This window comes from Oncorhynchus mykiss, chromosome 23, assembly GCF_057628025.1.
Source record: "Oncorhynchus mykiss isolate SJ-2025 chromosome 23, ASM5762802v1, whole genome shotgun sequence".
NCBI classification, from domain to species: Eukaryota; Metazoa; Chordata; class Actinopteri; order Salmoniformes; family Salmonidae; genus Oncorhynchus; species Oncorhynchus mykiss.
In genome coordinates, this window is record NC_143044.1 from 59715295 (window position 1) to 59729261 (window position 13967).

Here is a 13967-nt window from a genome sequence, read left to right on the forward strand (position 1 = left end):
TGAAGGCGAGAGAGATAGATGTGAAGGCGAGAGAGAGAGATGTGAAGGAGAGCGAGAGAGATGTGAAGGCGAGAGAGAGAGAGATGTGAAGGAGAGCGAGAGAGAGAGATGTGAAGGAGAGCGAGAGAGATGTGAAGGAGAGCGAGAGAGAGAGAGATGTGAAGGAGAGCGAGAGAGAGAGTTGTGAAGGTGATAGAGAGAGTTGTGAAGGTGATAGAGAGAGATGTGAAGGAGAGCGAGAGAGATGTGAAGGCGAGAGAGAGAGAGATGTGAAGGCGAGAGAGAGATAGACGTGAAGGAGAGAGAGAGAGATGTGAAGGAGAGAGATAATGGAGAGAGAGAGAGACGTGAAGGAGAGAGATAATGAAGAGCGAGAGAGATGTGAATGAGAGAGATAATGGAGAGAGAGAGACGTGAAGGAAAGAGAGAGTAAGATGAGGCAGTGGCCTGGACACCCCATCAACACTATCCATCTCTCCATATGGGCAGTTTATTGAAGGGACCATATTGCACTCTCTCTGAGACACACTACTCTCTCTCTCTGAGACACACACACTCTCTCTGAGATAGACACACACACACTCTCTCTGAGATAGACACACACTCTCTCTCTCTGAGATAGACACACACACACTCTCTCTGAGATAGACACACACACACACACACTCTCTCTCTGAGACACACAAACCAGCAGACAGGAAAGTAGACTTACGAGGTCGGGCTGCACGATGGGGGCAAAACATTTCATAGGACCTTTTGGATCAAATATAGGCGCTTTTACTTGAGATTCTAGAACAGAACAGTTGGATGAAACTGTTGGAATCCTAGAACTAGAATGATCATTCTCATTTGACGGTGTGAATACAGAGGGCCCGAGGAATGCAGTTTTGTCGGCATGACAACGAATGAAAAGGGGACTAAGCACACTGGACAATAATAGAAACACAACATGTAAAGTGTTGGTCACATGTTTCATGAGCTGAAATAAAAAGACCCCCGACATTTTCCATAAGCATAAAAAGCTTATTTCTCTCAAATGTTGTGCACACATTTGTTTACATCCCTGTTAGTGAGCATTTCTCCTTTGCCAAGATAATCCATCCACCTGACAGGTGTGGCATATCAAGAAGCTGATTAAACAGCATGATCATTACACAGGTGCACCTTGTGCTGGGGACAATAAAATACCACTAAAATGTAGTTTTGTCAAACAACAAAATGTCACTTGTCTCAAGTTGAGGGAATGTGCAATTGACATGCTGACTGCAGGAATGTCCAGCAGAACTTTTGCCAGATAATTACGTGTTCATTTCTCTACCATAAGCCGCCTAACTTTGTTTTAGATCATTTGTCAGTGCGTCCAACCAGCCTCATAACCACAGAGTACCTTGTAACCACTTCAGCCCAGGACCTCCACACATACTGTTTCTATTTCTTAAAGAATATTATTGAATTCTTGTCGAGGGGTTCCTTCAGCTCCAGTCAGGTCCAGTCAGCTCCGTCAGGTCCAGTCAGCTCAGTCAGGTCCAGTCAGCTCAGTCAGGTCCAGTCAGCTCAGTCAGGTCCAGTCAGCTCAGTCAGCTCTGTCAGGTCCAGTCAGGTCCAGTCAGCTCCGTCAGGTCCAGTCAGCTCCGTCAGGTTCAGTCAGCTCCGTCAGGTCCAGCCAGCTCCGTCAGGTCCAGTCAGCTCCGTCAGGTCCAGTCAGCTCAGTCAGTTCAGTCAGGTCCAGTCAGCTCAGTCAGGTCCAGTCAGCTCAGTCATGTCCAGTCAGCTCCGTCAGGTCCAGTCAGCTCCGTCAGGTCCAGTCAGCTCAGTCAGGTCCAGTCAGCTCCGTCAGGTCCAGTCAGCTCAGTCAGGTCCAGTCAGCTCAGTCAGGTCAGCTCCAGTCAGTCTAGTCAGCTCAGTCAGGTCCAGTCAGGTCCAGTCAGCTCAGTCAGGTCCAGTCAGCTCCGTCAGGTCCAGTCAGCTCCAGTCAGGTCAGTCAGGTCCAGTCAGCTCCAGTCAGGTCAGGTCCAGTCAGCTCAGTCAGGTCCAGTCAGGTCAGGTCCAGTCAGCTCCGTCAGGTCCAGTCAGTCTAGTCAGGTCAGTCAGGTCCAGTCAGGTCAGTCAGCTCCAGTCAGCTCCAGTCAGGTCCAGTCAGGTCCAGTCAGCTCAGTCAGGTCCAGTCAGCTCCAGTCAGGTCAGGTCCAGTCAGCTCAGTCAGGTCCAGTCAGGTCAGGTCCAGTCAGCTCCGTCAGGTCCAGTCAGCTCAGTCAGATCCAGTCAGCTCAGTCAGGTCCAGTCAGTCTAGTCAGGTCAGTCAGGTCCAGTCAGGTCAGTCAGCTCCAGTCAGCTCCAGTCAGGTCCAGTCAGGTCCAGTCAGCTCAGTCAGGTCCAGTCAGCTCAGTCAGGTCCAGTCAGCTCAGTTAGGTCCAGTCAGCTCAGTCAGGTCAGTCAGGTCCAGTCAGCTCTGTCAGGTCCAGTCAGCTCCGTCAGCTCCGTCAGGTCAGTCAGGTCCAGTCAGCTCTAGTCAGGTCAGGTCTAGTCAGGTCCAGTCAGGTCCAGTCAGCTCAGTCAGGTCCAGTCAGCTCCGTCAGGTCAGTCAGGTCCAGTCAGCTCCGTCAGGTCAGTCAGGTCCAGTCAGCTCTAGTCAGGTCAGGTCTAGTCAGGTCCAGTCAGGTCCAGTCAGCTCAGTCAGGTCCAGTCAGCTCCGTCAGGTCAGTCAGGTCCAGTCAGCTCTAGTCAGGTCAGGTCAGTCAGGTCCAGTCAGGTCCAGTCAGCTCCAGTCAGGTCCAGTCAGGTCCAGTCAGGTCCAGTAATAACATGTAAAAGTATAAATTGAGTGTTACAGACGGGCTCAGTGTCGTCTCAAAAATACCGCAGCCTTTTTTTTTGCGATTTGGATAGAGTGCATGTCCATATCGCAATTTAGATTAAAATGTAATTAATGGTGGAGCTCTACAACACCTCGTTAATTCTTACTGGTGCTCTGACAACGGTCTGCTCAGGAAGCATGACGCCGCAGCCTGGGAGAGAGAGAGAGGAACTAACAAGGCTCTCTGTGTGTGTGTGTGTGTGTGTGTGTGTGTGTGTGTCTGTGTGTGTGTGATCGAGATGGAGCGTATGCTTTCCACCAGTCGTCGAAGTGAATTCGCCGACTCATTCGCCGACACCCACTACACGTACTGTCGTCATGGTAACGGACTATGCGTTGGAATTAAACATGTTTTTAAAAACGTCAACATACAGAATCAACGTCCGGAACCGATTAGCTTCAGATCGATACGTGTTTCACATAATAATACAGATATAACTTCATGGATCAATAAAACTGATTACATGTGAGAGGAACTTACTGTCAATCAATATCCTGAACCAATCGAAAGAATATTACCACTAGACCATCCAATAAGAAGTCTGTCTGCCTGTCTGCCTGTCAGTCTGTCAGTCTGTCTGCATGTTTGTCTGCCTGTCTGCCTGTTTGCCTGTCTGCCTGTCTGCCTGTCTGTCTGCCTTGTCTGTCTGCCTGTCTGTCTGCCTGTCTGCCTGCCTGTCTGCCTGCCTGTCCGCCTTTGTGAAGCGTAAGAGTGCTATTGAAACACATTTCCATTATCTGAGTCCCCCTGTGATGGTGTAGACTATATTACATGGATTTATTGTGATGGTGTAGGTAGACTATATTACATGGATTTATTGTGATGGTGTAGGTAGACTATATTACATGGATTTATTGTGATGGTGTAGGTAGACTATATTACATGGATTTATTGTGATGGTGTAGGTAGACTATATTACATGGATTTATTGTGATGGTGTAGGTAGACTATATTACATGGATTTATTGTGATGGTGTAGGTAGACTATATTACATGGATTTATTGTGATGGTGTAGACTATATTACATGGATTTATTGTGATGGTGTAGGTAGACTATATTACATGGATTTATTGTGATGGTGTAGGTAGACTATATTACATGGATTTATTGTGATGGTGTAGGTAGACTATATTACATGGATTTATTGTGATGGTGTAGGTAGACTATATTACATGGATTTATTGTGATGGTGTAGGTAGACTATATTACATGGATTTATTGTGATGGTGTAGGTAGACTATATTACATGGATTTATTGTGATGGTGTAGGTAGACTATATTACATGGATTTATTGTGATGGTGTAGGTAGACTATATTACATGGATTTATTGTGATGGTGTAGGTAGACTATATTACATGGATTTATTGTGATGGTGTAGACTATATTACATGGATTTATTGTGATGGTGTAGGTAGACTATATTACATGGATTTATTGTGATGGTGTAGGTAGACTATATTACATGGATTTATTGTGATGGTGTAGGTAGACTATATTACATGGATTTATTGTGATGGTGTAGACTATATTACATGGATTTATTGTGATGGTGTAGACTATATTACATGGATTTATTGTGATGGTGTAGGTAGACTATATTACATGGATTTATTGTGATGGTGTAGACTATATTACATGGATTTATTGTGATGGTGTAGGTAGACTATATTACATGGATTTATTGTGACGGTGTAGGTAGACTATATTACATGGATTTATTGTGATGGTGTAGGTAGACTATATTACATGGATTTATTGTGATGGTGTAGGTAGACTATATTACATGGATTTATTGTGATGGTGTAGACTATATTACATGGATTTATTGTGATGGTGTAGGTAGACTATATTACATGGATTTATTGTGATGGTGTAGACTATATTACATGGATTTATTGTGATGGTGTAGACTATATTACATGGATTTATTGTGATGGTGTAGACTATATTACATGGATTTATTGTGATGGTGTAGGTAGACTATATTACATGGATTTATTGTGATGGTGTAGGTAGACTATATTACATGGATTTATTGTGATGGTGTAGACTATATTACATGGATTTATTGTGATGGTGTAGGTAGACTATATTACATGGATTTATTGTGATGGTGTAGACTATATTACATGGATTTATTGTGATGGTGTAGACTATATTACATGGATTTATTGTGATGGTGTAGGTAGACTATATTACATGGATTTATTGTGATGGTGTAGGTAGACTATATTACATGGATTTATTGTGATGGTGTAGGTAGACTATATTACATGGATTTATTGTGATGGTGTAGGTAGACTATATTACGTGGATTTATTGGGATGGTGTAGACTATATTACATGGATTTATTGTGATGGTGTAGGTAGACTATATTACATGGATTTATTGTGATGGTGTAGACTATATTACATGGATTTATTGTGATGGTGTAGACTATATTACATGGATTTATTGTGATGGTGTAGACTATATTACATGGATTTATTGTGATGGTGTAGACTATATTACATGGATTTATTGTGATGGTGTAGACTATATTACATGGATTTATTGTGATGGTGTAGGTAGACTATATTACATGGATTTATTGTGATGGTGTAGACTATATTACATGGATTTATTGTGATGGTGTAGACTATATTACATGGATTTATTGTGATGGTGTAGACTATATTACATGGATTTATTGTGATGGTGTAGACTATATTACATGGATTTATTGTGATGGTGTAGGTAGACTATATTACATGGATTTATTGTGAAGTTGTAGACTATATTACATGGATTTATTGTGATGGTGTAGACTATATTACATGGATTTATTGTGATGGTGTAGACTATATTACATGGATTTATTGTGATGGTGTAGGTAGACTATATTACATGGATTTATTGTGATGGTGTAGACTATATTACATGGATTTATTGTGATGGTGTAGACTATATTACATGGATTTATTGTGATGGTGTAGACTATATTACATGGATTTATTGTGATGGTGTAGACTATATTACATGGATTTATTGTGATGGTGTAGGTAGACTATATTACATGGATTTATTGTGATGGTGTAGGTAGACTATATTACATGGATTTATTGTGATGGTGTAGACTATATTACATGGATTTATTGTGATGGTGTAGACTATATTACATGGATTTATTGTGATGGTGTAGACTATATTACATGGATTTATTGTGATGGTGTAGACTATATTACATGGATTTATTGTGATGGTGTAGACTATATTACATGGATTTATTGTGATGGTGTAGACTATATTACATGGATTTATTGTGATGGTGTAGGTAGACTATATTACATGGATTTATTGTGATGGTGTAGGTAGACTATATTACATGGATTTATTGGTAAGGTGTAGACTATATTACATGGATTTATTGTGAAGGTGTAGACATTACTTATTAGCCTGTTTCAACTGTAGATGTTAAGTTCTGTGGTTGGGTGGTTTGGAGGCAACGAGTGGAAGACCCGGAGATGCTAAATCATCTTTGTGTTAATGAACAGTCAATTGTCCTGAAACCAACAGTAATTTGCATGACAATCATTGTCTGACAACATTTCAGACCTCCACAGCGTGGGCACACACACACACACACACACACACACACACACACACACACACCGAGCCATCACTTCAGCCCAGGATCAGACAAGGCCTCAGCTGAAGGGACAGAACCTCCATCCATACAAAGGGCTTTATCAGGGATGGAACACACACCTCTGTCTATTCAGGTCCATGTTCACGTTCTGTTAATGAGGAAGAACAGATGAGACAGAGAGCAAACGAGGAGGGAACGGCTAACAAACCTGTGATTGTTCATTCACCTCCTCTCCTCCTCCTCTCTTCCTCCTCTCCTCCTCTCTCCCTCTCCTATCTTCTCCCTCTCTCCTCTCCTCCCCCCCTCTCTCCTGTTTTCCCCTTTCTCTCCTCTCCTCCCCTTCTCTCTCCTCTCTTTCTCTCCCTCTCCTCTCCTCCCCTTTCTCTCCTATCCTCCCCCTCTCTCTCTCTCCCTCTCCTCAGCCTCTCCTATCGAACCGGACAGGACACGGCCAACTGTGACACGTGTCGGAACAGCGCATGCATAATTTACAGGTAAGTGGTGTTGCGTGTGTGTGTAATGTGTGTGTGTGGTGTGGTGTGTGTGTGTGTGTTAAAGGCCCAATGCAGACATAAACATTATTTTTCTGTGTTTTATAGATATTTCAACACTTTGTGGTTGGACTATTCCTGAGAACATGTGTAAATGATGATAACTTCCTCATACTGTAAAAGCTGTTTGAAAAGACCACCTGAAATGTCAGTCTGTTTTGGTGGGAAGGAGTTTTGGCCTGCCTGGTAACATTAGTTCATAGACCAATCAGAAAGAGTTCCAAAACCTCTCTGCCAATAACAGCTAGTTTTTGCGTTGTCTCCTCCCCACTCAGACCACACCCAGACAGTTCCAGATAAATTCTTGCTTGAGGAATGTCTCTTTGCTAAGAAGCTCTTTGTGTTTATTTTTGACCATTTTAATGGAAAACAATCCCAGTAAGCTACTTCATTGTTGCCCAGAAATTATTTGATAAAGAGATAAAACCAGCTGGACCTTTAAAGATCACTGGCGAGTATGTTGGTAGTCTGTTATTTACCCAGCATCCCCGGGGGTCTACAGGTCTGTTGGTAGTCTGTTGTTTACCCAGCATCCCCGGGGGTCTACAGGTCTGTTGGTAGTCTGTTGTTTACCCAGCATCCCCGGGGTTCTACAGGTCTGTTGTTTACCCAGCATCCCCAGGGGTCTACAGGTCTGTTGGTAGTCTGATGTTTACCCAGCATCCCCGGGGGTCTACAGGTCTGTTGGCAGTCTGTTGTTTACCCAGCATCCCCGGGGGTCTACAGGTCTGTTGGTAGTCTGTTGTTTACCCAGCATCCCCGGGGGTCTGTTGGTAGTCTGTTGTTTACCCAGCATCCCCAGGGGTCTACAGGTCTGTTGGTAGTCTGATGTTTACCCAGCATCCCCGGGGGTCTACAGGTCTGTTGGCAGTCTGTTGTTTACCCAGCATCCCCGGGGGTCTACAGGTCTGTTGGTAGTCTGTTGTTTACCCAGCATCCCCGGGGGTCTGTTGGTAGTCTGTTGTTTACCCAGCATCCCCAGGGGTCTACAGGACAGGCACTGAACGACTCATGAGGAGACAGGGAAGGGTGACTGTCCCAACACAGACTTGATGACTGTCCCCACACAGACTTGATGACTGTCCCCACACAGACTTGGTGACTGTCCCCACACAGACTTGGTGACTGTCCCCACACAGACTTGGTGACTGTCCCCACACAGACCGGTGGCTGTCCCCACACAGACCGGTGACTGTCCCCACACAGACCGGTGACTGTCCCCACACAGACCGGTGACTGTCCCCACACAGACCGGTGACTGTCCCCTTTAAATCAGACTACACCGTCTCAAGTAGGCTTTAAATCAGACTACACCGTCTCAAGTATGCTTTAAATCAGACTACACCGTCTCAAGTAGACTTTAAATCAGACTACACCGTCTCAAGTAGACTTTAAATCAGACTACACCATCTCAAGTAGGCTTTAAATCAGACTACACCATCTCAAGTAGGCTTTAAATCAGACTACACCATCTCAAGTAGGCTTTAAATCAGACTACACCATTTCAAGTAGGCTTTAAAATCAGACTACACCGTCTGAAGTAGCCTTTAAATCAGACTACACCGTCTCCATCTAGTGGATCAGACTACACCCTCTCCATCTAGTGGATCAGACTACACCCTCTCCATCTAGTGGATCATCCTCTGGTCAGATATAAAGAGGTCCAGGAAGTACTACATTCTATTCACTTTGATGTGTGGCTGAGAACGGTATTGTAGTCAACTGTAATGTGGACTGTTTAACCGTAAGACCAGACTAAATGACAGGACTGGAGGGTGACATCAGCGGTTAAACAGAGACTCTACATCCTGATTATAACCTGATAGAAGAGCAGAGGAAACTTCCCAGTCATGGTTTTATTAAGAGAGGGCTACATGACAGGACTGGATGATGACATAAGGGGTTAAACAGAGACTCTACATCCTGATTATAATGTGATAGGAGAACAGAGGAAACTGCCCAGTCATGGTTTTATCAAGAGAGGTGTGTGTGGGGGGGGGGGGGGGGGCAGCAGTGAGGACAGTCCTTTATATAGCTTGGGGACAATACAGAGAGGAGAGTAGAGCAGAGGGTTGGGTCAAGGAGAGAGCAAGGACAAGGGCTGGGGTGAGAGGAGAAGCCTGGGGACAGGGCTGTGATTTAGGCACGAGATTAGTCATAAATTAGTCGGCCCCTTCTGCTGAAGCCATGTGACCTCCTGCCAGCCCCTGGGAGAGAGAGAGAGACTTGGTAGGTTAGCTAGGCTGAATCTAGGTTAGCTAGCCTAGTGTCTACTGTAGAGACCACAACACACAGTATAGTATCATACCAGCTCCGCTAGTCTAGTGTCTACTGTAGAGACCACAACACACAGTATAGTATCATACCAGCTCCTCAAGTCTAGTGTCTAGTGTAGAGACCACAACAAACAGTATAGTATAATACCAGCTCCTCTAGTCTAGTGTCTACTGTAGAGACCACAACACACAGTATAGTATCATACCAGCTCTAGTCTAGTCTACTGTAGAGACCACAACACACAGTATAGTATCATACCAGCTCCTCTAGTCTAGTGTCTACTGTAGAGACGACAACACACAGTATAGTATCATACCAGCTCCTCTAGTCTAGTGTCTGCTGTAGAGACCACAACACACAGTATAGTATCGTACCAGCTCTAGTCTAGTCTAGTGTCTACTGTAGAGACCACAACACACAGTATAGTATCATACCAGCCCCTCTAGTCTAGTGTCTACTGTAGAGACAACAACACACAGTATAGTATCATACCAGCTCGTCTAGTCTAGTGTCTACTGTAGAGACTACAACACACAGTATAGTATCATACCAGCTCCTCTAGTCTAGTTTCTACTGTAGAGACGACAACACACAGTATAGTATCATACCAGCTCCTCTAGTCTAGTGTCTACTGTAGAGACGACAACACACAGTATAGTATCATACCAGCTCCTCTAGCCTAGTGTCTACTGTAGAGACCACAACACACAGTATAGTATCATACCAGCTCCTCTAGTCTAGTGTAGAGACCACAACACACAGTATAGTATCATACCAGCTCCTCTAGTCTAGTGTCTACTGTAGAGACCACAACACACAGTATAGTATCATACCAGCTCCTCTAGTCTAGTGTCTACTGTAGAGACACAGGGCTCATCTGGAAGAGAGAAAGCATTGACCCCACTACACAGGGCTCATCTGGAAAAGAGAAAGCATTGACCCCACTACACAGGGCTCATCTGGAAGAGAGAAAGCATTGACCCCACTACACAGGGCTCATCTGGAAGAGAGAAAGCATTGACCCCACTACACAGGGCTCATCTGGAAAAGAGAAAGCATTGACCCCACTACACAGGGCTCATCTGGAAGAGAGAAAGCATTGACCCCACTACACAGGGCTCATCTGGAAGAGAGAAAGCATTGACCCCACTACACAGGGCTCATCTGGAAGAGAGAAAGCATTGACCCCACTACACAGGGCTCATCTGGAAGAGAGAAAGCATTGACCCCACTACACAGGGCTCATCTGGAAGAGAGAAAGCATTGACCCCACTACACAGGGCTCATCTGGAAGAGAGAAAGCATTGACCCCACTACACAGGGCTCATTTGGAAAAGAGAAAGCATTGACCCCACTACACAGGGCTCATCTGGAAGAGAGAAAGCATTGACCCCACTACACAGGGCTCATCTGGAAGAGAGAAAGCATTGACCCCACTACACAGGGCTCATCTGGAAGAGAGAAAGCATTGACCCCAGTACACGGGGCTCATCTGGAAAAGAGAAAGCATTGACCCCACTACACAGGGCTCATCTGGAAGAGAGAAAGCATTGACCCCCTGTCAAAATAAAGGTTACAAAATGAATCCCGATATAACGCACCAGTTTAGACTAGAACCATATTTGGTCCCATTTGGGCCAGTCAGGGTTCACTACTTTAGACTAGAACCATATTGGGTCCCATTTGGGCCAGTCAGGGTTCACTACTTTAGACCAGAACCATATCGAACCAGTTTGGGCCACTACTTTAGACCAGAACCATATTGGTCCCATTTGGGCCAGTTCACTACTTTAGACCAGAACCATATTGGGTCCCATTTGGGCCAGTCAGGGTTCACTACTTTAGACTAGAACCATATTGGGTCCCATTTGGGCCAGTCAGGGTTCACTACTTTAGACCAGAACCATATAGAACCAGTTTGGACCAGTTCACTACTTTAGACTAGAACCATATTGGGTCCCATTTGGGCCAGTCAGGGTTCACTACTTTAGACTAGAACCATATTGGGTCCCACTTGGGCCAGTCAGGGTTCACTACTTTAGACCAGAACCATATCGAACCAGTTTGGGCCACTACTTTAGACCAGAACCATATCGGTCCCATTTGGGCCAGTTCACTACTTTAGACCAGAACCATATCGGTCCCATTTGGGCCAGTCAGGGTTCACTACTTTAGACCAGAACCATATCGAACCAGTTTGGGCCACTACTTTAGACCAGAACCATATCGGTCCCATTTGGGCCAGTTCACTACTTTAGACCAGAACCATATCGGTCCCATTTGGGCCAGTCAGGGTTCACTACTTTAGACCAGAACCATATCGGTCCCATTTGGGCCAGTCAGGGTTCACTACTTTAGACCAGAACCATATCGAACCAGTTTGGGCCACTACTTTAGACCAGAACCATATCGGTCCCATTTGGGCCAGTTCACTACTTTAGACCAGAACCATATCGGTCCCATTTGGGCCAGTCAGGGATCACTACTTTAGACCAGAACAATATCGAACCAGTTTGGGTCACTACTTTAGACCAGAACCATATCGGTCCCATTTGGGCCAGTTCACTACTTTAGACCAGAACCATATCGGTCCCATTTGGGCCAGTCAGGGTTCACTACTTTAGACCAGAACCATATCGGTCCCATTTGGGCCAGTTCACTACTTTAGACCAGAACCATATAGAACCCATTTGGGCCAGTCAGGGTTCACTACTTTAGACCAGAACCATATTGGGTCCCATTTGGGCCAGTCATGGTACACTATTTTAGACCAGAACCATATAGAACCAGTTTGGGCCAGTCAGGGTACACTACTTTAGACCAGAACCATATAGAACCAGTTTGGGCCAGTCAGGGTTCACTACTTTAGACCAGAACCATATCGGACCAGTCATGGTGCATTCAGAGGATGGGAACATTGACAATGAAACCTAGCAGTCCCCCATTGACACGGATAAGGGATTAAAACACAATCTAATTAAAATAGATCTCCATGAAAACCATGTCCCTGGGATATATAGGAGCTGTGGATGAGATGGAACAAACAGTACATCATGGAATATCAATATCCTTCCACCATCTGTCTGGGTAATGCGAGTGTTTCTGTATGTCTGGGTAACGCCCACACCTCATCATAGTCACATTAGAATCGAATAGCCCCCGCGATATGCAACTTTTCAGGGAAGTCAGGAACCAATATACACAGTCAGTTAGGAAAGCTAAGGCTAGCTTTTTCAAACAGAAATTTGCATCCTGTAGCACTAATTCCAAAATGTTTTGGGACACTGTAAAGTCCATGGAGAAGAGAAAGCATGTGTGTGTGTGTGTGTGTGTGTGTGTGTGTGTGTGTGTGTGTGTGTGTTTAAGCGGACAAGAAGGGCAGGCAGTATGGGAGGATGAATCCCTCATTCTTCTGTGCATGGCGTCATGTGGGAAAGCAGTGGACCATAGTGGAGGTGGGGTTATGAACAGAGAGCCCCATGGTGGAGGTGGGGTTATGAACAGAGAGCCAGCCCCATGGTGGAGGTGGGGTTATGAACAGAGAGCCCCATGGTGGAGGTGGGGTTATGAACAGAGAGCCCCATGGTGGAGGTGGGGTTATGAACAGAGAGCCCCATGGTGGAGGTGGGGTTATGAACAGAGAGCCCCATGGTGGAGGTGGGGTTATGAACAGAGAGCCCCATGGTGGAGGTGGGGTTATGAACAGAGAGCCCCATGGTGGAGGTGGGGACACAATTGCATTTTATCGATGTCAGTTTGAATACACAGAGATACCGTGATGAGATCCTGAGGCCCATTGTCGTGCCTTTCATACACAATTCCTGGAAGCTGAAAACGTCCCAGTTCTTCCATGGCCTGCACACTCACCAGACCATGTCACCCCATTGAGCATGTTTGGGATGCTCTGGATCGACGTGTACGACAGCCTGCTCCTCCAGTTCCCGCCAATATCCAGCAACTTCGTGAAGCCTTTGAAGAGGAGTGGGACAACAGCATTCCACAGGCCACAATCAACAGCCTGATCAACTCTATGTGAAGGAGATGTGTCGCGCTGCATGAGGCAAACGATGGTCACACCAGATACTGACTGGTTCTCTGACCCACCCACCCCCCCATATTGTTTTTTGAAAGGTGTCTGTGACCAACTGTATTCCCAGTCATGTGAAATCCATAGATTAGGACCTCATTTACTGATTTAAATTCACTCATTTCCTGTACAGGAACTGGACAACTCTTTGAAATGATGGGACGTTGAGTCTACTGTTCAGTGTAGTTTCAGTGTTTATTACTTCCTGCCAGGAACACAAGGCCATACATCACGTTAATGAACTTCACCGCGGAGCCAACCCTTCTCTGTACCCTCACAAGAAATGGCACCATAGACCCTCGATGCAGTGCACTACTTTTTGACCAGGGCCCATAGAGGTGAAGTGCACTACTTTAGACCAGGGCCCATAGAGGTGAAGTGTACTACTTTAGACCAGGGCCCATAGAGGTGAAGTGCACTACTTTTGACCAGGGCCCATAGAGGTGAAGTGCACTACTTTAGACCAGGGCCCATAGAGGTGAAGTGTACTACTTTAGACCAGGGCCCATAGAGGTGAAGTGCACTACTTTTGACCAGAGCCCATAGAGGTGAAGTGCACTGTGA

General features: G+C 45.2%; 2 protein-coding genes across 6 annotated transcripts in view; one reads left to right on the forward strand and one right to left on the reverse strand.

Moving 5' to 3' along the window:
* The window catches only part of LOC110514830 (dedicator of cytokinesis protein 1), a 611880-nt gene that overhangs the window by 336557 nt on the left and 261356 nt on the right, over window positions 1-13967 (reverse strand). The window lies entirely within an intron of this gene.
* Window positions 1-13967, forward strand: part of LOC149972643 (inhibitory synaptic factor 2A-like) — a 73037-nt gene that overhangs the window by 48499 nt on the left and 10571 nt on the right. Inside the window, exon 5 of the mRNA XM_090217800.1 lies at window positions 6911-6982. Within this exon, the coding sequence (XP_090073926.1) occupies window positions 6911-6982 (72 nt within the window). The remainder of the gene's footprint in view (window positions 1-6910; window positions 6983-13967) is intronic.